The following is a 25,746-nucleotide window of genomic DNA, read 5'->3' on the forward strand; positions in this document are numbered from 1 at the left end:
TTTGTGTACATTGAACCATGAAAAATCAAAGGTTTCATTAACCTCAGTCATGCTAAAAAATACTCCGTATTTCAGAATATTTGCATATGGGAGACTCAACCTGTATAAGAAAACTCCGCTCCCTCTAACCTCTCCCACCTCCACCATATCCTCAGTTTATTAGTTTAGCAAATCCCCAAGGAGGGAGAATATAAAAACTTTGAACACAACAGGACCTGGAGAGCCTCCTCCAACACCACGTACACGTTCCACGGAGGGCCAAATGGAGCTAAACCTGGGATATTTTCTCTTGGGGTTACAGATTGGAATGTAAGGGTTCTTAGACCCAGTGGCCTGAGGAATAATTTTAGTAAGTTCTGACCCAAAAAGGAACTCCACCTAAAAAGGGAACAGCTTCCAAAGTACATTTGGACACTGAGTAAGACATTTTAAGACTGAAGTCAAATAGATCACCTAGCAGAAACCACCAGCGTGGAAATTCATGACTACATAGAGACCGCATCCAACAACGCGTCACCCACATACGCTAAAGCTACACGGTCTGCTCTGCCAAAGTAAAGGCTTCAGAAAGAGACACCCCCGACTGCATTCCGGAGACCATCTGAGCCACCCAAGTGTCTATAGCCCTGATGACCCAAGCACTAGCCAGGACGGCCGAAGGGAGGCACCCAAGTGTCTATAGCCCTGATGACCCAAGCACTAGCCAGCATGGGCCAAAGGGAGGCACCCAAGTGTCTATAGCCCTGATGACCCAAGCACTAGCCAGGAAGGGCTGAAGGGAGGCACCCAAGTGTCTATAGCCCTGATGACCCAAGCACTAGCCAGCATGGGCCAAAGGGAGGCACCCAAGTGTCTATAGCCCTGATGACCCAAGCACTAGCCAGCACGGGCCAAAGGGAGGCACCCGAAAGGGTGAACACAGCCTTGGTTTTCCTACCTGTGTGATCCTTTAAAATAACAGAGCGCACTGTAGGGATAACTGTGGTCTTAGCCAACCTACCCAATAGGTGCATCCCCCCGAGGAAGGACCTCCCAAGGCTTAGGGTTGTTGCCCAAAGGATAAAAGTACCTAAATTTATTAGGGGCCTGAAATGTAATGTGCAGAGTGGTTTCCGCAGCTGTGCACCCCAAAACCGCAATTCTGCACTTTTTTCCGCTGGGTACTCATAGGCAAATCTTTTTTGCTTATTCCATTGACTGTACGCGTACGCAAAAAGTCTTTGCAACTGAATACGGCAAAAAGTTTCCGTTGCGGATTCCAACTTTTCGCCGCTAATTCAATACGCTCCTAAATCTCCCCTCAGTAAATATTCCACTGCAGCTGAGCTTCTCCACCTAATTAGGAGAGGGGGGGGGGGGGGGGATGTCAGCTCAGTCTTCACAAGTAAATGCGAATTACCATTTAACCCCTACACACCTGGTAGTGGAGGGCAAGCATGGAGCAATAGCAGCGATAGTTATACAGTAGAATCCTCAGGCTGCGCCTGATGGTATCTCATATGCGCTAGCTTTGCCGCCCCTGGTCTATTCACTTACATTACCTGCAGAGGGCTATAGACGGCAGCATATGCTGACTAGAGGGAGCATAAGCATCAAACCAAACCGGATACATGGGAGACATATACTGTACATAGAAGGATGTAAATGCTGTGGGCTGTCTCCATAGCAGGAGGCAGCACCGTGGCCAGATCCCGTGACACCGCTGCACGGCCACGAACTGTGACAAAACCTGAGACTAAGAGGCCCCCCTGGTGCTGGTGTGTACAGACTGGAGAGGTAACGAACTCTTACACCAAATCCTGCTCTGACAGGCCTGCCAAACAGGATTTACATGATATCAGCGCTGGAGGCTCATCCTTCTCTCCTTTACCCTTAGACATAGCAATGTATAACAGGTATAAGGTATAAATGCAATGTGACAGTCTTCCCAAGCAAATGTGAAAAGACCATGAAAAACCCCACACACCTGTATAGAGGAATGAGGAGAACCAGTGATAGATATACCTGACAGTTTAGATACAAACGGCAGTATATACACAGCAGCTAGCATCAGTCACATACAGGGCATATATAAACTTCATATGCAAATGGACTCTGAATCAACTGACCAGCCCCACAGGGATAATGCTAGGGGGGGGTGATATAAGAGATAGACAGTAATTAGTTAGACAATGTCTAGATAGACACCAGATGTTACACAGTCAATAGTTAGACAGTTAAAAAAATTAGACACACTAAAGTTAGACATGTAAAAAGTTTGACAGGGTCAAAAGTTCGACACAAAAATGGTAGACAATTTTTTATTTTGTTTTTTAGCCATAATCTTCACCCTAACTCTCCCCTTGGTGCCCAACCTTAACCCTTCAGTAAGTGCCTAACCCTCCAGTAAGTGCCTGTGCCTAACCCTTCAGTAAGTGCCTAACCCTCCAGTAAGTGCCTGTGCCTACCCCTCCAGTAAGTGCCTACCCCTCCAGTAAGTGCCTACCCCTCCAGTAAGTGCCTACCCCTCCAGTAAGTGCCTACCCCTCCAGTAAGTGCCTAACCCTCCAGTAAGTGCCTAACCCTACAGTAAGTGCCTAACCCTACAGTAAGTGCCTAACACAAAAAAAGTGTAGATCTTTTTCATGTCGAACTTTTGTACCTGTCGATCTTTTGTACATGTCTAACTTTAGTGTATCTGACTATTGTCTGTGTCTAACTTTTATCCTTGTCTAACTATTAACTGTTTAACATCTGGCGTCTATCTAGACATTGTCTAATTACTGTCTGTCTATAGTCCGGAACCCATGGTAGAATATAGAGCACTATATTCTACCCAGGGGAGAGTTATACAGGGAGCCAGACGTAACCTCTGAGACCAAACAGCGTTCAGCAGAGCACCCAAGGCGGACTGAGGGTCTCATACACGATGTGGTCAGAAATAAACTGGACGCGGGAATCCACACAGGAAGTTGCGTCTGGGTTGGGGGGTGGGTGGTGGTGGAAGAGCGCCTATCTCCCCTAAACTGTGATTTTGACAGCACGGGTACGCTGGCCTCACAGTAGTAGACACTTACTAGTACGCTGCTAGTGTGTCTACTACCAGTCCCCGGCGACAGACGATAAGTGAGGCCACGTTAAACGAGACCTTCACCTGCAGCTGCCTCCGATGAGTCTCCTACACCAGAGGCCCGGACTACCGTGCACGATTCCCCTCACGAGGTATCTCCTTACCTGCCATCTCCGTGAATCTGATCGCACTTCAGACCCCAGCGATGCCGCTAGCTTAGCCTCGCTGAGGCCTGCCGAAATCCCCAGGGCATATAGCGGTACTGGAGTTTCGGCATCGGTAGAAGGAGTCACAGTACATGCGTCATAATCAGCGCCTAATACCGATAAACTCAGTAGTTTACAAAAATTAAGGTAAATCAAAGAAAGAAAAAAGCCTGGGACTGCCTTAGCTGTCCTGCTGTTATAACCGATGCGTCTGGACTTGCCGAGCACCAAACAAAAAACTGAATGCCTGTGCCTGGGGGCAGGGTATATAGGGAGGACGACCAGTGCATGCTGGGAGCTTCAAAGCTGTAAGCTGTTTGGTGCAATGGATCACTCCAACTACATACCCCCAAGGTAGTTCCAGTGGACCCTGAAGAACATGTATTTGATTACTGCGGCTTTTGTTCAATATACAACGCAGGATTATACCAAAGGCTCAAGAGAGGGGATAAGAAAATGTGATTCATCAAGGGATAATTACACAATGCAGGATAATGGTCACCTGTCAATTCTTAGGACGTGGTCCAACACTTCATTGAACAGTACGAGTGGCACATCCAATTCTTCCTCATAGAAAACTTTCAGGCGAGCTTTGACATAGTCCCTAAGCTCTTCTTGGTCAACTGGGATGTAATCCTGCAAGGTCAGAAGAGGAGACGTAATGGGACATAAACACCACGCATGGGGCTCCATACACTACACAGCGTCTGATTACTCATATACTACATTCACTTCAGTCCAACTAATGGTGTAGATTCAAACCCTATGAGGTCCCCCCAACACACCAAGAGCCCCTCACCCATAGCACGTACCTTGGACAACCAGTTGCTGTACAGGATGGGCCTGTTCAGTGCTTTATCTTTCTCTATATTAGGGAAGTGCTTCAGTGCCACCATGTCTATGTTCTCATCAGTCCAACGCCTCTCTTCATCCTCCACGAGCCTAGCATCAAAGCCAGCACCAGAAGTCACCATACTGTAACCATTAGGGTCTTAGGGCCTGATTCAGCGTCATACGTAAATGCGTTGGTCTACACACAATGCCGATGTTTAATGATCGGTGCTTGCGCAGGATCTGTACGGTGCATGTGCCGATCACGCATTGTGTTAGTCCCCCCCAAAGCTGCAGCATGGTGAACAAGCTGCGGCCTTTTGGGGACGGGGGCGGCACTGGCTGCGTGTTCAGAAAACAGGGGTGTCTCTGCTTAGTCTTCTGGGAGTTCAGGGACCAGTGTCCACATCTTGCAATGCAGATTTACTGGCCTGGCAAGTGGGTAAGAGGTGGTGAGGACGCAGCTGCCGCGGAAAAGCGACCGTCTCTGAATCAGGCCCAAATGGCAGAAATCCACAAAGACAAAGAAGTTACCTGTCCTGGAAGAGACGCAGAGCTTCATGTGCCCAAATCCTGATCAGCCCTTCCACAGCCAGGGTCTCAAGTGGCCTCAAGGCTTCAAAAATTCCCCTCACCCATCGGGTCATCTCACGGGGCGAGTAGATGTAATGCGGCTGGGTGTCCTGGGTGAATCTCTCCTATAAAAGCACAAGCACCATTACAAGGAACAGTATAAAGGTGTAAACGCCACCTCCATGAATGAAGCATGGTTATAGCTACCTGTGACATCGTGTAAAACTCCACCATGGCGGCCGTCAGCGGCTCAGCGTAAGTGCGCAGCGAGGGGATCAGTCTTAGCATTGCACGGTTGAATGTCCCATAGATCTGGGTCAATGACGCAGGTCCCGGATAGTCCACATACACCACAGGTACATGTCGCAAGAACCTGGAAAGAAGAGGAATGGCCGCTACTATTACCTCCATCATGTGAGGCCACCGCTACGTTTCTGTACATTAATATTGTACTGTACAGAGGTGTCCTCACACGTCCATGCTGCAGCCGCACTGATAAGCCGCCCCTCTTGGCGCACAAGGTCCTGTTCTCTGCGGGCGTCGTCTTGTGCAGAAAATGTAATGTGACTAGGACGAACCAGGACGCTGCATACAAAGCACATTGGTATTTGGCATGGATGACGGCACTGATATGAGATGCTTGTATGTCTGTGCGGCTGCGTCTCTGAATCTGTCACGATGCAGCAGCCACGACTCTTACATGCCACGTTACAGCGTGCTGCATACACAGAATACTGGTGCGTCCTAGTAGCATCGCGTTGTGACCAAGACGCATTTTTGATAAAATAGATGCCCGACGCTAGTAGTTGCGCCGGACCTGGCGGCTCACTTGTGACGCATGGCGTATTGAGGCTAAATATGTGAGGACACATCTGTATATAATTAGGTCTCACAATAACAATTAACAACTATAACGCTGCAGTATCTCCCTAGTTAGACAGGACTTCACAGCCAGCGGCAGGGGGTATCGCCCATAACTGATGACTGGGAGAGGGCAGTGCCTAGACTAAGCTGCCCTGAGCTCGGACTGCAGGAAGACTGTACCCAGCTGGGAGGAGAGCAGAGGGAGGGAATGCCTAGGTGTGCATCAGATGCCAGGGGCAGGGAATTTACCTGAATGTACATAAGACCATACTAAATTTTAGGTATTTGATAGACAATGTGAAGTTTCCACCTATTCTCTTTTGTATAAGATGTCAAAGTATTTGTAATCTTCAGTTATAACATTATAACACACACAGCGCATTTGCTACAGACAGAGGATAAGTACACTCACAACATGTTAGGTCTGTAAACAATAGCAAAACACTCTAGATAAAAGAAATAGGATATATATAATATATAATACAGATAAGAGCACCACTCACCGGCGACTTTAAATAATGAAGGCGTCCACTCTGACATCAGAATACTAGTGCTCACTTATCACCATAGAAACAATAAAGGTTTGGCTACGTATTGCAAGTTCTGAAACGTTGATGACTAATAACGAATCAATGACCATTATTTATTTACTACTACTTAAAGTCGCCGGTAAGTGCCGCCCATCTGTATAGTGAGTATTCCTCTCCTTGCACTGACAGGCAATAGCGGGGCGCAGATAATTTCAGAAACTGCTAAAAAACAAGAGATATGGTAAGAACTTCCCTTTGTTATCTCAGTTTCTATGAAGTCCATAGGGTCCACAGGGTTGACCTTGGGGTATAGCTGGATCTGGATCCACCGGCACTATGCAGTTAAAGCTTTAGCTGCTCCCAGGACGCTCTTGGGTCCATCCTCCTCTATACCCCGCCCCCGAGCCACAGGCACCTCAGTTGGTAAGCAGCCAAGGCCGAAGGAGGAGACTAAACAGAGAGAAGGAAGACTGGAACACACAAGAAACCATACTCACAGAAATGGGAGACGGAAAACCGGTGACCAGTCACACAACCCATTTTAAGCCAGGTGCGTCAGGGCGGGCGCCCTGTGGACCCTATGGACTTCGTAGAAACAGAGATAACAAAGGTAAGTTCTTACAATATCTCTTGTTTTCTACTTCAGGGTCCATAGGGGGTCCACAGGGTTGACCTTGGGGATGTTCCAAAGCAGTTCAACTAAGGGCGGGGACGCTCCTGTGCTGAAAGGAGAATCCTGCGCCCAAAGGATGCATCCTGAGAGGCGAAGGTGTCAAACGAATAGAACCTCAAAATGTCTGAATTGAAGACCAAGTGGCTGCCTTGCACAGCTGAACAGCGGAGGCACCACGTCTAGCAGCCCAAGAAGGACCCACAGACCGAGTGGAATGAGCCTGAACAGAGGCTGGAACAGGTAAACCTTCCTGTACATAAGCCTCCCTAATAACATAACAAAGCCAACGGGTTAAAGGTTTGTTTGTTGGCAGGCCAACCCCTCCTGTGAAAACCAAAGAGGACAAAGAATCGGACCTAACAGAAGCAGTCCGATCAACATAAATTCTGAGAGCACGGACAACGTCCAACGAAGCCTCGCCAGCTGTAAGATCAGGGGACTGAAAAGCTGGCACCACCAGTTCCTGATTGATGTGGAACTTAGAGACAACTTTAGGCAAAAACACAGGACGAGTGCGAAGCACTGCTCTGTCCTGGTGAAAAATTAAGAAGGGGGGGCTACAGGAAAGTGCCCCCAACTCGGATACCCTCCTGGCCGAAGCAATTGCCAGGAGAAACACAGACTTAAGTGTTAACCACTTGAGATCAACCGACTCAAGAGGTTCAAAAGGAGGTCCCTGCAGGACCCGAAGAACCACCGCCAAGTCCCACGGAGCCACTGGAGGCACAAAGGGAGGCTGGATTCTAAGAACACCCTGGAAAAAGGTGTGAACGTCAGGCAGTGTAGGGATTCTACGTTGGAACCACACAGACAGAGCCGATACATGAACCAAGACCTGACTGCAGAAATGCCAAAATCCTAGAAACCCTGAACACCTGAGGATCAAAGTTTCTGGACTCACACCACTGAAAGTAAGTGTGCCACACTCTGTGGTAAATCCGTGCAGAGGCCGGTTTACGCGCCCTCAGCATGGTACTGATGACAGAGCTTGAAAAGCCCCGGGACTTTAAGATGGCTGTCTCAAGAGCCACGCCATCAAAGACAGCCGACCCAGATCTGGGTAAAGGCAAGGCCCCTGAGACAGCAGGTCCCGACGCTGAGGCAGAAGGAATTGGGCATCTACGGACAAGCTCCTGAGATAGGAGTACAAAGGACGTTTGGGCCACGCTGGAGCCACCAACAGAAACGTGCCCCCGTCCTGTTTGATCTTTCTTAGTACCCGAGGTAGCAGGGAGATCGGAGGGAACAGGTACGCTAGGTGAAATGTCCATTTCACAGACAGCGCATCCACCAGGCTTGCGCCTGCGTCCCTTGTCCTTGAGCCGTACACTGGTAACTTGTAATTGTTACGGGAGGCCATCAGGTCCAACTCCGGCAGTCCCCATTTGTCCACGAGAAGTTAACACCTCTGGGTGAAGCGACCATTCCCCAGGATGCACGTCGTGACGGCTGAGGAAGACTGCCTCCCAATTGAGGACTCCCGGGATGAAGACTGCAGAGATTGCTGGAAGGTGGCACTCCGCCCAAGCCAGGATCCGAGACACCTCCAACATCGCAGCTCGACTGCGAGTTCTTCCCTGGTGATTGATGTACGCCACCGTGGTGGCATTGTCGGATTGCACCTGAACTGCCCTTCCGTGAAGAGCAGTGCCTGATGACAGCAGAGCCCTGTACACGGCCCGCAGTTCCCGCACGTTTATGGGAAGAACTGCTTCCTCCGCAGACCAACGGCCCTGAAGAGACAACGAGCTGGTCACTGCCCCCCAACCCCGGAGACTGGCATCTGTTGTGAGCAGAACCCAGTCCGGGATCCAAAAGGGGCGACCCTCGATGAGATGAGCTGGCTGAAGCCACCAAGCTAGAGACTGGCGCACTTCCGAGGACAAGAACAGTGTCTGGGATCAGATCCGGTGAGGTAACCTGTTCCATTCCGATAGAATCTGCCCCTGCAGGGGCCTGGAATGGAACTGGGCAAATTCCACCATGTCGAATGCCGACACCATGGACCCTAGGACTCTCATGGCCGAGTGTACAGACACCCTGGCACTACTCAGGCAACTGTGTATCCGCAGTTGTAGGGAGGACACCTTTTCCGGAGTCAGGAAAATACTTTGCTGATGAGAATCCAGAAGGGCTCCCAAATGAACCATCCGTTGTGATGGGATCAGAGATGACTTCTTCCAATTTATCAACCACCCGTGTGCCTGAAGACATGCAATGGTCAGGTGGAGATGTCGAAGTACCACCTCCGGGGAGCTCGCCAGCAGAAGAAGATCGTCCAGATAGGGCAGCAGTCGTATACCCTGGCCCCGAAGATGGGCGGCCATAATTGCCATCACCTTGGTGAAGACCCTCGGAGCCGTGGAAAGGCCAAAAGGCAACGCCTGAAACTGGTAGTGATGTTGCAGGATAGCAAACCTCAGATACCGCTGGTGTGCCAGTGCTATGGGCACATGGAGATAGGCGTCCTGGATATCCAGGGAGACCATATAATCCCCGGGTTCCATCGCCAGAATGATGGAACGTAACGTTTTCATCCTGAACTTGGGAACTCTGAGGTATTTGTTCAGACTCTTCAAATTCAGGATAGGGCGATGAGAACCATTAGGCTTCTGTACCAGAAAGAGTAGAATAGTACCCCGTCCCGCGTTGAGACTGCGGAACGGGAACAATGACCCCTGCTTGTAGCAAGGATGGTCTTGTCCAGAGAAGGACTCGTGCAAAAAAACTGGTGGGGCGGCCTGACCCGAAAAGACAGGGCGTACCCCTGAGAGACTACTTCTCGAACCCAGGCATCCGTGGTGGTATTGTGCCAACACTGGGCGAATTGGAGAAGTCGGCCTCCCACTCTGAGGTCCCCCAGAGGGAGGCCCGTCCCATCAGGCAGCAGGTTTATCCTCCTGCTTGGAAGAAGGGCGCAGAGCACTCCAGGCTTGCTTCTTGGGTTTAAAGGCGGTCTTAGCCGACTGCCTCGGGAAGGACTGACCTTTTGCCTTAGCCTGAACCCGAAAGGAACGAAAGGCCGAGCTCCGGACCTTGGCAGGCGTTGCTGCTGAAGGGAGGAAAGCGGACTTGGATTTAGCCAGGGTATTCACTATTTTGTCCAAGTCCGGACCAAATAGCAATTCTCCATTGAAAGGTAAGGCCTCCAGGCCTTTCTTTGAATCGGAGTCCGCTCTCCAGGACCTCAGCCATAAGGATCGGCGGGCAGACACTGCTGCAGCCGATACTCGAGAGGTCAGCAGACTAGCATCCAAAGAGGCTTCTCCAATGTAGGAAGCAGCGTCTCATCTATCCTAACAATGCCCTCTGGACATCCGGAGCGTCGTCCGGAAAGGTATCCTCTAATGCGTTGGCCCAACCCTCAATGGCCATGACCACCCAGGAGATGGCCATGGACGGTCGGGCCACTGCCCGAGAGGGAGTAAATGGACTAAGCAAGTCTCAACTTTTCTGTCTGTGGGATCCTTCAGCGAGGATATAGACTGTAATGGCAAAGTAGCGCTCCTTATTAAACGGGTGACGTGGGAATCTACCACTGGTGGAGTTTCCCATTTTTTCATCTTTTACAATGTGCCTCAGGAAAAGGGTAATTAGAAGCCAACCGCTTCTGTGGTAGGAATCTCTTACTGGGCGCCTGCCAAGCCACCGCCATATGATCCATCAACTGATCAGACAGGGGAAACAGCGCAGAAGCCACCTTAGTTTTTTTGAAACTAGGATACTTCGACTTAGGAGAATGGCTCGCACTGCCCTAACCAGTGCTCGCAAATTAATGGACGACTTGGTACCCACTTCCTGGACCGATGTGTCAGAGTCAGTGTCATCATGAGCCTCCCCATCATCTGAGGACCCCTCGGAGTCCAATACATGCGCCGCCTGCGCCATTAGTGTGCGTTTTGACGCCCTAGAAGGCATGTCATTCTGCAACATTGACTGAAAAGCCGAAGACGCGGCCGCCAAATTTTGTACGGAGTTGGTGAGCACATCCACCCAGGGTGGAGGAGCCGCCACAGGGGCCTGGAAGGGCACCACAGACTGCTGCGTCACAGGGGAAGCCTGTATATACATAGGTAACCCTGCATAAGGACCAACTGACTGAGAACCGGGGGGGCTCCGTAATAATTGCGGGACACCCGGGGAATGGGGGAAGGCCGGCTGGGGCAACGCCTTAGTAGGGACAGCAGTCGGGACCGACAGACGGTCCGCATTAGCCACCAGCACCCGAGAAAACATCGCCCATGGTGGTTCCTGCATCATAGGAGGTTTTGATGGGCCACGAACCACCTGGCACCGTCTACACAGGCCATCCTGTGACAAATCCTCCCTATCCACTCCTGCAGAACAGCGTCCGCAGGAGACCAACACCGGAGCCACGGAGTGCTCAATCTCCTCGTCTGACATGACAAAATATATTATATAAATAAATATATCTGGCAACAGAGCCGAATCAAGCGCACTCACCAGTGTGCTGAACAACAGCCCACAATATGGTACTGTGTAGCACACAACAGTATGTGACTGACCTCACAAATACGTGATTTATATAGGTGAGGTCTGTAGACCCGCCCCTCCCCCACACACCTGTAGGGCTTGTAGGAGAAGTAAAGGGATAGGTATAAGCTGACAGTAAGTAGAAATAAGCACAGACAGGCGGCACTAGCAAAAGTCACATACCATGCAGAGAAGATATACTCACTGCACCTTTCCACTACAATCACCCTCCCAGATTCAGTGTCTGGGAGGGCTATAGTGCTGTGTACACTGTCCTTGATCGGGGGAGAGGTACACAGGGGGACCGATCCGCGTGCTCCCTGAGAGCATCTGCGCTGCCACAAGAAAATGGCCCCCAGAGACCTCAGAGGAGGAGTGGCCGAGTAACTGCAGCTCAGCGACGCCAGACTACGTGCTGAAAGGCGCGCTGAGCTGAGGGGAGGAGCCGCTAAACAGGGAAGGGTTCCTCCCCTGGCTAGCTATTAACCCCCGGGTTGCCGGCATCTCGCATGCCGCTAAATAACCTTGGTGGTCTAGTGGACTGACGGGGTATTCCTCCAATGGAGGGGGAGCCCGCCGCCACCGCTAGCAGCCCCCAGTCTGTCCCCTAGAACCGGGGGCAAAGGACTGCATATAGAGTAAGAACCGCGAGCCGCTGCTAATCGGCGACTCGCGGCTTACCTACTCCCCGGCGACTCCGGCAGCAGTCCAGGGAGGTCCCCAGAGTCCGGCTAGTACGGACTCTGGCCTTCCGCCGTGATCCCCAGTGCAATACTGGCGTCGCGGCGCCAGCGGGGAGTAATAGCGGCAGCATGGGCGTCTGTACAGACAGCCCTTCGCTGCCACTGAAGAGCCCCTGTTAAAAATAAACAGGCTCTATTTTTTTTTTTTTTTTTTAAATAAAAAGCTTTTGGGGGCTGCTCCTGCCGGGCACCAACTCAAACTGAGGTGCCTGTGGCTCGGGGGCGGGGTATAGAGGAGGATGGACCCAAGAGCATCCTGGGAGCAGCTAAAGCTTTAACTGCGTGGTGCCCGTGGATCCAGATCCAGCTATACCCCCAAGGTCTACCCTGTGGACCCCCTATGGACCCTGAAGTAGAAAACAAGAGATATGGTAAGAACTTACCTTTGTTATCTCTGTTTCTACGAAGTCCATAGGGTCCACAGGGTTGACCTTGGGGTATAGCTGGATCTGGATCCACGGGCACCACGCAGTTAAAGCTTTGCTGCTCCCAGGATGCACTTGGGTCCGTCCTCCTCTATACCCCGCCCCGGCCACAGGCACCTCAGTTGGTAAGCAGCTAAGGCCGGAGGAGGAGACTAAACAGAGAGAAGGAAGACTGGAACACACAAGAAACCATACTCACAGAAATGGGAGACGGAAAACCGGTGACCAGCCACACAGCCCATTTGAAGCCAGGTGCGTCAGGGCGGGCGCCCTGTGGACCCTATGGACTTCGTAGAAACAGAGATAACAAAGGTAAGTTCTTACCATATCTCTTGTTTTCTACTTCAGGGTCCATAGGGGGTCCACAGGGTTGACCTTGGGGATGTCCCAAAGCAGTTCAACTAAGGGCGGGGACGCTCCTGTGCTGAAAGGAGTACCCGGCGCCCAAAGGATGCATCCTGAGAGGCGAAGGTGTCAAACGCATAAAACCTCAAAAACGTCTGAATTGAAGACCAAGTAGCCGCCTTACACAGCTGAACAGCGGAGGCGCCACGTCTAGCAGCCCAAGAGGGACCCACAGAACGAGTGGAATGAGCCTTAACAGAGGCTGGCACAGGTAAACCCTCCTGCGCATAAGCCTCACAAATAACTGAACGAAGCCAACGGGCTAACGTTTGCTTGTTGGCAGGCCAACCCCTCTTGTGAAAACCGAAGAGGACAAACAAAGAATCCGACTTCCTAACCGAAGCAGTCCGGTCCACATAGATTCTAAGTGCCCGGACCACATCCAAGGAAGCCTCACCAGCAGAAAGATCAGGTGACTGAAAAGCTGGCACAACAAGTTCCTGATTAATGTGGAACTTTGAAACCACCTTGGGCAAAAACTCAGGACGCGTGCGGAGCACTGCCCTGTCCTGGTGAAAAATCAGAAAAGGAGGGCGACAGGAAAGCGCCCCCAATTCTGAAACCCTCCTGGCCGAAGCAATTGCCAGGAGAAAAATGGTCTTAAACGTCAGCCACTTGAGCTCCACCGACTCAAAAGGAGGACCCTGCAAGACCCTCAGTACCACCGTCAAGTCCCACGGAGCCACCGGAGGCACGAAGGGAGGCTGGATCCTGAGAACACCTTGGAAAAAGGTGTAAACATCTGGCAGTGTAGCAATCCGTCGCTGAAACCACACGGACAAAGCAGACACATGAACCTTCAGAGAGGCCAGGCGTAAGCCGAGGTCCAAACCCGATTGAAGAAATTCCAAGATTCTGGAAACCCGGAACACCTGCGGATCATAGTTTCTGGATTCACACCACTGCAAATAAGTGCGCCACACCCTGTGGTAAATCCGCGCGGAAGCAGGCTTGCGTGCCCTAAGCATGGTACCAATCACTGAACTGGAGAAACCCCTAGACCTCAAGACGGCTGTCTCAAGAGCCACGCCGTCAAAGACAGCCGACCCAGATCCGGGTAAAGGCAGGGCCCCTGAGACAACAGGTCCTGACGCTGAGGAAGAAGGTACGGAGCGTCGATGGAGAGGCACCTCAGATCGGAGTACCAAGGACGTCTGGGCCATGCCGGAGCCACCAGCACGAGCGTGCCGCCGTCCTGCTTGAATTTCCGCAGAACCCGAGGAAGTAAGGATATCGGAAAAAACAGATACGCCAGGTGAAACGTCCATTTCACCGACAGAGCGTCTACCAGACAGGCGCCTGCGTCTCTTGTCCTTGACCCGTAAACGGGCAACTTGTGATTGTGACGGGATTCCATCAAGTCCAGCTCCGGCAGCCCCCACCTGTCCACGAGTAGCTGAAACACCTCTGGGTGAAGCGACCGTTCCCCGGGATGCACATCGTGACGGCTGAGGAAGTCCGCCTCCCAATTGAGGACTCCGGGAATGAAGACTGCCGAGATCGCTGGAACGTGACACTCCGCCCAAGCAAGAATGCGAGACACCTCCGACATTGCTGCCCGACTGCGAGTTCCCCCTTGGTGGTTGATGTACGCCACCGTGGTGGCGTTGTCGGACTGCACCTGAACCGCCCTTCCGTGAAGAGCGGGGCCGGACGACTGCAGGGCCCTGTACACAGCCCACAGTTCCAGGATGTTGATGGGGAGAAGTGCTTCTTCCGCGGACCAACGACCCTGAAGCGATAATGAGCCGGTCACTGCCCCCCAACCCCGAAGACTGGCATCCGTCGTGAGCTGGACCCAGTCCGGGATCCAAAAGGGGCGCCCCTCGACCAGATGCACCGTCTGAAGCCACCAAGCCAAAGACTGCCGAACCTCCGCGGACAACACCAGCATCTGAGAGCGGATCCGGTGAGGTAACCCGTTCCATTCCGATAGAATCAGCCCCTGCAGGGGCCGGGAATGGAACTGGGCAAATTCCACCATGTCGAATGTCGACACCATGGACCCCAGAACTCTCATAGCTGAATGGACCGACAGGCGGCAACTGCTCAGGCAACTGTGTATCCGCAGCTGCAGGGAGGAGACCTTCTCTGGAGTCAGGAAAATCCGCTGCTGACGAGAATCCAGCAGGGCTCCCAAATGAACCATCCGCTGTGATGGAATCAGGGAGGACTTCTTCCAGTTTATCAACCACCCGTGTGCTTGAAGACAAGCAATGGTCAGGTGGAGATGTCGAAGAAGCACCTCCGGGGAGCTCGCCAGCAGCAGAAGATCGTCCAGGTACGGCAACAGATGTAGACCCTGACCCCGAAGGTGGGCAGCCATAACCGCCATCACCTTGGTGAAGACCCTCGGAGCCGTGGAAAGGCCAAAAGGCAACGCCCGAAATTGGTAGTGATGGTTCAGGATAGCAAACCTCAGATACCGCTGATGTGCCGGTGCTATGGGCACATGGAGATAGGCGTCCTGGATATCGAGGGAGACCATATAATCCCCGGGTTCCATCGCCAGAATGATGGAACGTAACGTTTCCATCCTGAACCTGGGAACTCTGAGGTATCTGTTCAGAGACTTCAAATTCAGGATAGGGCGATGAGAACCATTGGGTTTCTGTACCAGAAACAGAGTAGAATAGTACCCCGTCCCGCGCTGAGACTGCGGAACGGGAACAATGACCCCTGCTTGTAGCAAGGATTCTATAGCTACCTGAATCTGACCAGCTTTGGTCTTGTCCAGAGAAGGACTCGTACAGAAAAACTGGTGGGGCGGCCTGAACCGAAAAGACAGGGCGTACCCCTGAGAGACTACTTCTCGAACCCAGGCATCCGTGGTGGTATTGTGCCAACACTGGGCGAATTGGAGAAGTCGGCCTCCCACTCTGGGGTCCCCCAGAGAGAGGCCCGTCCCATCAGGCAGCAGGCTTATCCTCCTGCTTGGAAGAAGGGCGCTGAGCACTCCATGCCTGCTTCTTGGGCTTGGGTGCGGCCTTGGTCGCCGAATGTCTCGGGAAGGACTGGCCCTTGGCCTTACCCTGAACCCGAAAGGACCGAAAGGCAGAGCTCCTCACTTTAACCGGCGCAGAGGCCGAAGGGAGAAAAGCCGACTTGGACTTAGCCAAAGTATCCACTATTCTGTCCAAATCCGGACCAAATAGTAAATCACCATTAAAAGGCAAGGCCTCCAGACCCTTTTTTGAATCTGCATCAGCCCTCCAGGACCTCAGCCACAGGGAGCGCCGAGCAGACAACGCTGCAGCCGACACCCTAGAAGTGAGCAGGCTGGCATCCAAAGACGCTTCCCCAATATAGGAAGCTGCATCCCGCATCTGTCCCACTAACGCTCTCTGGATATCCGGAGCCTCATCAGGAAAGGTATACTCCAAGGCATTGGCCCATGCCTCAATGGCTTTAGCCACCCAGGAGATAGCCATGGACGGAAGAGCCACCGCCCCGGAAAGAGAATAAATGGACTTTAAACAAGTCTCCACCTTCCTGTCCGTGGGATCCTTCAAAGAGGAGATAGACGGCAATGGCAGCGTCGCGCTTTTGATCAAGCGGGTAACGTGGGAATCCACCGCCGGCGGAGTTTCCCATTTCCTGCAATGAGCTTCAGGAAAAGGATAGTTCGCCGCCAACCTTTTCTGTGGATGGAACCTCTTACTAGGTAATTGCCAGGCCGCCGCCATATGATCCGATAATTGATCAGACAGGGGGAACACAGTTGAGGTCACCTTGGCCTTTTTAAAATTAGGAAACTTCGACCTAGGAGCCGGCGCATCATCCTCAACATGTAGGATAGCCCGCACCGCCCTAACTAAGGCTGGAACATTAATGGAGGACTTAGCTTCCACCTCCTGCCCCATGACATCAGAGTCAGAGTCCTCATGGATTTCTCCATCATCTGAGGACACTTCCGAGTCCGACAACTGCGCAGCTAGTGAACTCACAACCGGACGTTTAGACACCCTTGGTGGCACATCACCTTGCAACATGGACTGAAACGCCGAGGATGAAGCCGCCAGACTCTGTACGGAGCTGGATAGAACTTCCACCCAAGGCGGAGGAGTCGTCGGAGCAAAACTCTGCAAAGGCACTACAGACTGACGCGTCCCTGGGGAAGACTGCACATACACAGGCAGTCCCGAGTAAGGACCCACAGTCTGGGCCCCGGGGGAAGACCGCAACATTTGTGGAACCCTCGGGGAATGGGGGATGGTGGGCTGCGGTAACGCCCTAGAAGGGACCACTGATGGGACCGATAACCGGTCCGCAATAGACGCCAGCACCTGTGAAAACATCGCCCAAGGAGGGTCCTGTGATACAGGGGGGTTGGAGGGGCCCGGTACCAGCTGGCACCGCCCGCACAGACCATCCTGAGATAAGTCCTCCCCATCAACTCCAGCAGCACAGCGTCTGCAGGAAAATAGCACAGGAGCCACAGAGCGCTCAGTCTCCTCATCAGACATGATACCGTAAATCACAAGAAACAGGTATCACCAGAGGAATTACGGTTTTAACACCCGCGCACTCACCAGTATGCGACACAACAGCCCAGATATGGTACTGTGTAGCACACAACAGTATGTGACTGACCCCACAAATACGTGTTTTATATAAGTGAGGGTCTCAGAAAAAAGCCCTTCCCCCACACACCTGCCGGGCCGTAGGAGAAGGAAAGGGATAGTTATAAGCTGACAGTAAGGAGAATAAGTCACAGACAGGCAGCACTAGCAATAGTCACATACAATGCAGAAAAGTTAGTACTCACTGCACCTTCCGCTACAATCAACCGCCCAGATTCAGTGTCTGGGAGGGCTATAGCGCTGTGTACACTGTCCTTTAGCAGGGGAGAGGTACACAGGGGGACCGGTCCACTTGATACCGCCTGGGAGTCTGCGATGTGCCAGTAAAGATGGCCGCCGGAGACCTCAGAGGAGGAGTGGCCGAGAGATAAGAGCAGCTCAGCGACGCCAGACTCCTAGTTGAAAGGCGCGCTGAGCTGAGGGGAGGAGCCGCTAGACAGGGAAGGCTGCCTCCCCTGGCTAGCAATTTACCCCCGGGTTGCCGGTCCCGCTACCAGCCTGATACCCTGGTGGTCTAGCGTACACGCGGGGTATTCCTCAATTGAGGGGGAGCCCGCCGCCGCCGCTAGCGCCTCCGGTCTGTCCCCAGAGACCGGAAGCTCCTGACTGCATTGAAGTATCCGCGGGCCGCCGCACGCGGCGACCCGCGGCTTACCTGATCCCCGTCGCGTCAGGCAGCAGTCAAGGGAGTCCCCAGAGCCCGGCTAGTACAGGCTCTGGGGTCCCGCCGCGATCCCCAGAGCTGTACTGGCGTCGCGGCGCCAGCGGGGAGAAGGAGCGGCAGCGTGGACGTCCTAAAGGACAGTCTGATGCTGCCGCTCTAACAGTGTAAAAAAAAAAGTAGAAAAAAATAAAAAATTTCTCTTTTAAAATAAAGCTTAGGGGCTGCTCCTGCAGCCCCACTGCGACAGGGTGACCCGACTCCGGCCGGGCACCAACTAAAACTGAGGTGCCTGTGGCCGGGGTATAGAGGAGGACGGACCCAAGTGCATCCTGGGAGCAGCAAAGCTTTAACTGCGTGGTGCCCGTGGATCCAGATCCAGCTATACCCCAAGGTCAACCCTGTGGACCCCCTATGGACCCTGAAGTAGAAATATGTTTTCTTTTATCTAAAGAGTGTTTTGCTGTTGTTTACAGACCTAACATGTTATATTATATATATCCTATATTGACACATCTAACTACAGTATCTCTGTATTTCATACAAAGCAGAGTGAAAAGCAGTCATTCTTACACTCAGGTGAAATAACAGGTACCTGTGGGACAGGGGCTTTCTTCCGGGGTCTGTAGGTGGGTTGCAAGCACCAACAAACTGAATTCTTTCCAGCTTCACCCATGTTTGATCAGACGTCCTGTAAAAGCCTCCGTGTTCCACCATCTAAAGTAACAATACATGAGGATTACCTTTCCTGAGGCTTTTGTGCCATGTAACAATGTAACAAGGAGTCACAGCATTTCCCACCTGTCTGATGAAAGAGATGACTCTCTGGGTACCGTATTTGTCCATATCCGGCAAGTTGATTTCGTCACAGAACAGCACCAGCCACTTCCCGAGCTGCACCGGCGCCAGGACCACACCGTTGGGCGTGCGGCGGTACTCACAGTAGTGATCGAACGTCTTCAGCAGCAGCTCTGGGGTGGTGGCACTAGAGAAGTTCAGGCCTACCACCTATAGGAGAGGACAGTAATGAGGGGATGAGGCAATGACATAACCACTAGCAGCCACACACACAGGAAAACCAAGGGCAGCGCCTACCTCCATGTCAGGGAGCGCCCGCAGAGCGCTGAACAGGGTCATGGTTTTCCCAGAGCCGGGAGGGCCACAGAGCACCAGGGGTTTGTGTTCTGCCAGCCATGTGTAGAGAAGAGCCTCGTGCCGCACGGTATCCAGAGTGGGCACCACAACATCGGGCGCTGCAACTTTGTGAGTTTCAACTTCAATCTGAGGCACTTTGCACTGCCACGGCACCCACTCCCCACTAATGGAGACCTGAGGAGTAACAGAGAGCGGATCCAGCAAACAGCGGTAACGTGGCAGATGCTAGCACCATATAAATTATAACAATGCCCAGAAATAAACGTAAGAGCAAGTATTGTAACAAGCACAGAAACAGACAAATCTCAGTTGCACAACTCCAATTTATTAATAATATATATATATATATATATATATATATAAAAGCAATAACATTTTGCAATCAATAGAGATTTTTAGCATAATCATGGCCAAGGTTATGGGCCCACCCACCATATCCAGGTAACCTCTTTTGGGTAGGTCCCTCACATACTAAGGTTCAAATCCAGAGCGCAGGACCCCCCAACACTGGCCCAACCAAGCCGCCCCAGGGCACCACCATAGTAAGAAAAGTGCAGTGTAAAGAGATAGTTAGGAGCAGCTGCATATAAAGAATGAAAATAAAAAAGTGAAGTACATATATATTAAACACACACAGTGAAGGGTTAAAATGTGTTATAAAGGAAAATGTGTTATAATGCGGTGCCCTGAGAGATTAACCAACGCAATCCAGGGGGACCCACACCCCACAAATGAACCAAAGTTGCACTACAGTATATAACTTGTAGGACTTATCTAGAATTGTGCCTAATACAGTGTGCATATACATTACCATACTCCATGCTTTTAAACCAATAAGGAAGTATTGTAACAGGACAGGTTTCTTTACCTCGTAGTCAATAATGGGGATGTTGGGTGTTGTCGGCAGCGGGATCGTAGTTACCCTCCTGATGTACTCCCCGAGCTCTGCCCTCATTTTCAGACGACCGTCTCCAGAGAAGGACCAGAGTATGGCATAAATGAGGTAGCGCTGTAACAGGAAAGTGTAATTAGCATGGTAATAGCGCAGAGTGGTTACCTGCAGCTGTACGTCGTCTGGGGCAGATTACCTGTATATACCGCTCCAGCTGGTCAGACTGCATTTGAAAGTCAGGGTGGTTGGCATCGTACTGCGCAATGTTGCGGCATGCCTGGTGCAGCATGGAGAAGAGGGAACCCAGGCAACGCAGGCGGGTCAGGTCCATAATGTGCTCTAGCTTGAAGGCATGTTCCAGAGCCTTGATCACCAGCCCACTGGATGTGAAGTACGGCTGCAGGACAGTCGCTGCATCTCGCTGGATCTAATCAGACATCCAGAAACACTTATGAACAACAGAGCATAGAAAACGGTCACAGTAACCGATATCTCCTGCTCTGTACTACAGGCTAAGCTCGGGGTAGGCAACCTTGGGCGCTGGTGCGGCGTCAGTCACTCTCCTCACTAGGAGGTCAGAGAGTGACGGTGTATAGCTAATCAGTGATGGGGGTCAGAGAGTGACGGTGTATAGCTAATCAGTGATGAGGTCAGAGAGTGACTGTGTATAGCTAATCAGTGATGAGGTCAGAGAGTGACTGTGTATAGCTAATCAGTGATGAGGTCAGAGAGTGACTGTATAGCTAATCAGTGATGAGGTCAGAGAGTGACTGTGTATAGCTAATCAGTGATGAAGTCAGAGAGTGACTGTGTATAGCTAATCAGTGATGAGGTCAGAGAGTGACGGTGTATAGCTAATCAGTGATGGGGTCAGAGAGTGACGGTGTATAGCTAATCAGTGATGGGGTCAGAGAGTGACGGTGTATAGCTAATCAGTGATGGGGTCAGAGAGTGACGGTGTATAGCTAATCAGTGATGGGGTCAGAGAGTGACGGTGTATAGCTAATCAGTGATGGGGTCAGAGAGTGACGGTGTATAGCTAATCAGTGATGGGGTCAGAGAGTGACGGTGTATAGCTAATCAGTGATGAGGTCAGAGAGTGACTGTGTATAGCTAATCAGTGATGGGGTCAGAGAGTGACTGTGTATAGCTAATCAGTGATGGGGTCAGAGAGTGACGGTGTATAGCTAATCAGTGATGGGGTCAGAGAGTGACGGTGTATAGCTAATCAGTGATGGGGTCAGAGAGTGACGGTGTATAGCTAATCAGTGATGAGGTCAGAGAGTGACTGTGTATAGCTAATCAGTGATGAGGTCAGAGAGTGACTGTGTATAGCTAATCAGTGATGGGGTCAGAGTGACGGTGTATAGCTAATCAGTGATAAGGTCAGAGAGTGACGGTGTATAGCTAATCAGTGATGGGGTCAGAGAGTGACGGTGTATAGCTAATCAGTGATGGGGTCAGAGAGTGACTGTGTATAGCTAATCAGTGATGGGGTCAGAGTGACTGTGTATAGCTAATCAGTGATGGGGTCAGAGAGTGACGGTGTATAGCTAATCAGTGATGGGGTCAGAGAGTGACGGTGTATAGCTAATCAGTGATGGGGTCAGAGAGTGACTGTGTATAGCTAATCAGTGATAAGGTCAGAGAGTGACTGTGTATAGCTAATCAGTGATGAGGTCAGAGAGTGACTGTGTATAGCTAATCAGTGATGGGGTCAGAGATAGCTGGATAGCTGCCAGTAAGGGAGCGTGCCTAAAAGGGGTGGGGGAGGAGGGAACAGGTTAAAGCCTTGCCCGCCAGGCCAAATAACCAATGCTAAACACGGCAGAATAGCAGCACCCTGTTAAATAATTCCCGGTGGCCCCAACAAGGAGGGGGGGGACCAGTGCCACTTCCGTACCCTTACCTGCCCCAGTTAGCTCCGGGTGTCTTCTCTGCGTGGGCAGAGCAGCTGTTGGTAGTGAAAGTTCTGTGCCCGCCAAAGCCCAGAACAATCGCCTGACCGGAGCATTGGCAAGCATCAGCTCCGCCACCAGCACAGTACAGAGAAAAACAATTCCAGCTGCGAAAGCAGATGAAAAAACACATGCCCAGCAGCTTTGGGCACTAAGAAAAACTACCTGCCCAGACTGCTCCAGCACCAGCTGCACCCCCCATGGCTCATAGAGAATACGTGTAGATATCCCCGCGTATGTACCTGGAGCATCGGAGACGCAGATTCCTCCCCCTCATCTTCTTTGCCCTTCCTCATACGCTGCGCTTCATCTTCACCTTCATCAAGTGGGATACTGCGAATGCGGGCAAGGAAATTGTTGAAGATCATGTCTGTGCTCAGGACATCCTCGCTGAACCACACCATGCCACATCTGGACACAGTCGCCAATGTCGCGTACTTCAAGTCCTGGACTTCAAACATGATGCGCACCTACAGTAAGAGAAAGATAATAACTAAGCGCCAACACTCCACAAGAATAGCTCCAGGGTACATATACCCGTCCTGAGCCAGGGATAATCCCCCCCATGTACATATACCCGTCCTGTGCCAGGGATAATCCCTCCCATGTACATATACCCATCCTGTGCCAGGGATAATCTCCCCATGTGCACATACCCGTCCTGTGTCAGGGATAAACCCCCATGTGCACATACCCGTCCTGTGCCAGGGATAATCCCCCCCATGTGCACATACCCGTCCTGTGACAGGGATAATCCCCCCCATGTACATATACCCGTCCAGTGCCAGGGATAATCTCCCCATGTACATATACCCATCCTGTGCCAGGGATAATCTTCCCATGTACATTTAGCTGTCCTATGCCAGGAATAATCTCCCCATGTACATATACCCGTCCTGTGCCAGGGATAATCTCCACATATACATATACCCGTCCTGTGCCAGAGAATCTCCCCATGTGCACATACCCATCCTGTGCCAGGGATAATCCCCCCCATGTACATTTAGCGGTCCTGTGCCAGGGATAATCTCCCCATGTACATATAGCTGTCCCGTTCCAGGGATAATCTCCCCATGTACATATAGCTGTCCCGTGCCAGGGATAATCTCCCCATGTACATATACCCGTCCTGTGCCAGGGATAATCTTCCCATGTACATATACCCATCCTGTGCCAGGGATAATCTTCCCATGTACATTTAGCGGTCCTGTGCCAGGGATAATCTCCCCATGTACATATAGCGGTCCTGTGCCAGGGATAATCCCCCCATGTACATATACCCATCCTGTGCCAGGGATAATCTTCCCATGTACATTTAGCGGTCCTGTGCCAGGGATAATCTCCCCATGTACATTTTCACATCTATATATTAAGATTTTGGACTTGTAAAAACAATCTTTGTCCTTGTGCACAAAAATCAAAAATTATTGTGAAGAACAGTTTAACCAAATCTTAAGACTTTGTAAGAACCCAAATTTTGCTTAAACCCCACAAACATAAAAACACACTACTAGAACTGGGCAAACGGAATTCTGGAGAAGATGTATCCTTACTTTTGAGTGGAGCTAAAAAAAAAGTAAAATATACTGATGGCTCCAGTGCTTACATTTGGTGGGAGGCTGAGACGCTCTCCATTGGGAAGTGTGAGGAGTTTGTTATCATCCAAGACAGAGTTCAAGTTCTCAACCCATTCGGGATCCACATCACCATCGAAGATGATCCATTGACGCTTGTGAAGCTCTCCTCGGACATTGTCAATAATCCTGCATGAATGAAACATTTACAGGGCAATTGCAGATGTAAACTCATTGGGTGCGACACGTCTGCTTACTAAATACATTGTATAAAAAAAAAGATATTCACTTTCGGAGAACGTGGGTGAACAACCCATCTGTCCATTCCCTGGTGTTGGGATCCAGGGTGCCGTACAGATGGTCTTTGCTAATCGCTTTGGGATCAATGATGTGAGAAACGCCTTCAACTCCTTCCAATCTTTCCAAGGCTTTCAGCAACACTCTCCATGCCATGGTCTTGCCACTGCCAGAGGGACCTACCATCATCAGGCCATGGTTGATTTGGGTGATCTGGTAGAGTTGAAGAACCTACACAAAAAATATTATTATATATACACACACACACAAATATGCTTAACAAGTAACATGATCTTCTTACAAGAACATATAGGGAAATCTTACCTTCTCCACCCACATGCCACCGACTTCCTCTCCATCGCCGTAAGTCAAATACATCTCCTGACAGACCTTCTTCAGTTCCTCTCGAAGTGCAGTCATTTCACCACGGTGGTACTGGACACCAGGGAACACATCAGACAGCAGAGAAAACAGCAGCGGGATATCTTCTGCAACCAGCTTGGGCACCATGGTCTCGCAGACACTTTGGATCAAAATCTGCAAAAGAAAACAGGATCCATTTCTCTGAATCCACGAGGAGCACTGGAGTATACTGGGAAACCGGCAGTGGGGGAGGAGTCCGGCACTTTAAGACATTGCTCAGTCCAGCCTCAGAAAGCACACAGATGTTAGCAAAGTGCTCAAGACAAGCCAGAGAGGAGAAACTAAACCGGACAACAGGCCGCCCTCAAAGAACTACAGGGCGAAACCAGACCAAACACTCAGGGCACAGGAAGGGCAACCAGTGTCCCCCGTGGATTCTGAGAAATATATTTTACTGGTAAATTCAAAAATCCTGTTATCTCCTTCATCCTGGGGGACACTGGGGACGTCTCAAGGCAGTCCTCAAGGGAGGGGAGCTCTAAGGTAATGGAACAAGTAGACCTGTGCTGCACGTAGAAGAGAGACCTCAACAAGACATGAGGTAGGTCTACAGCCAGAAAACTAACTGCTTGTAAGCGGAGCTCAGATACCATAATGACTGTCACCCCAGGATGGAGGCATAGGGCATAAGCTGTGGCATAGACATATACACTGAAATATGTGGCTGCCCGGAAGCCTGATTAAAAAACACCCGGCTCCCACAGGCACTTTAACTAAACGTAGTTCAGACTTCATAACTCGTAAAGTGCCAGCACTGTGTATACCATCCTGGGACAAAAGATTTACCTATGTGGTGCCCGATGACAACTGCCATCGCCTATACACCAAGGTATCCTGTGGATACCCTATGGACCCTGCAGTAGAAAAAGGGAGAGTTGTATTATCATACTTCTTGTTCGGGCAGATTCTCCGCAACTTCTCCTTCAACAGCAGCTTCTCCACGTTCCTCCTTCTCTTTTTTGATCTTCTGAATGCGCTCTCGCTTGACATTGCCAGCACTCACGAGAACACTCTTCAGAGCTCGCAGACCAAAGTCGTAGTGACTCTGAGATGAAAGCTGCTCATCACACAACCTGCAAACAAACCACAGGTGGAAAGGGTCAGTATAGTGACTGCAGTTACAGCTCAATCCCCTGTACCCATCAACTGCTACGTTCAATATGCCGCAGCCCCCCATCGCTCCTCCCGCTATGCCGTCCCCATCGCTCCTCCCGCTATGCCGTCCCCCCATCGCTCCTCCCGCTATGCCGTCCCCTCCATCGCTCCTCCCGCTATGCCGTCCCCCCCATCGCTCCTCCCGCTATGCCGCCCCCCCCCATCGCTCCTCCCGCTATGCCGCCCCCCCCATCGCTCCTCCCGCTATGCCGCCCCCCCATCGCTCCTCCCGCTATGCCGCCCCCCCCATCGCTC

The 25,746-nt window shown here is 51.3% G+C and overlaps 1 protein-coding gene across 1 annotated transcript in view; it reads right to left on the reverse strand.

Annotated features, from left to right (window-relative positions):
* The window catches only part of DYNC1H1 (dynein cytoplasmic 1 heavy chain 1), a 148,583-nt gene that overhangs the window by 58,559 nt on the left and 64,278 nt on the right, over window positions 1-25,746 (reverse strand). The window contains exons 31-44 of the mRNA XM_088475206.1: window positions 25,226-25,409; window positions 24,238-24,450; window positions 23,906-24,144; window positions 23,649-23,805; window positions 22,285-22,512; window positions 20,281-20,511; window positions 20,061-20,201; window positions 19,133-19,366; window positions 18,839-19,045; window positions 18,633-18,754; window positions 4,867-5,032; window positions 4,621-4,784; window positions 4,068-4,197; window positions 3,758-3,891 (exon numbers count right to left, since the gene is read on the reverse strand). Of these exons, the coding sequence (XP_088331332.1) occupies window positions 3,758-3,891; window positions 4,068-4,197; window positions 4,621-4,784; window positions 4,867-5,032; window positions 18,633-18,754; window positions 18,839-19,045; window positions 19,133-19,366; window positions 20,061-20,201; window positions 20,281-20,511; window positions 22,285-22,512; window positions 23,649-23,805; window positions 23,906-24,144; window positions 24,238-24,450; window positions 25,226-25,409 (2,550 nt within the window). The remainder of the gene's footprint in view (window positions 1-3,757; window positions 3,892-4,067; window positions 4,198-4,620; window positions 4,785-4,866; window positions 5,033-18,632; window positions 18,755-18,838; window positions 19,046-19,132; window positions 19,367-20,060; window positions 20,202-20,280; window positions 20,512-22,284; window positions 22,513-23,648; window positions 23,806-23,905; window positions 24,145-24,237; window positions 24,451-25,225; window positions 25,410-25,746) is intronic.

Source organism: Taudactylus pleione, unplaced genomic scaffold (assembly GCF_031769625.1).
Source record: "Taudactylus pleione unplaced genomic scaffold, aTauple2 ptg000166l, whole genome shotgun sequence".
Lineage (NCBI taxonomy): Eukaryota > Metazoa > Chordata > Amphibia > Anura > Myobatrachidae > Taudactylus > Taudactylus pleione.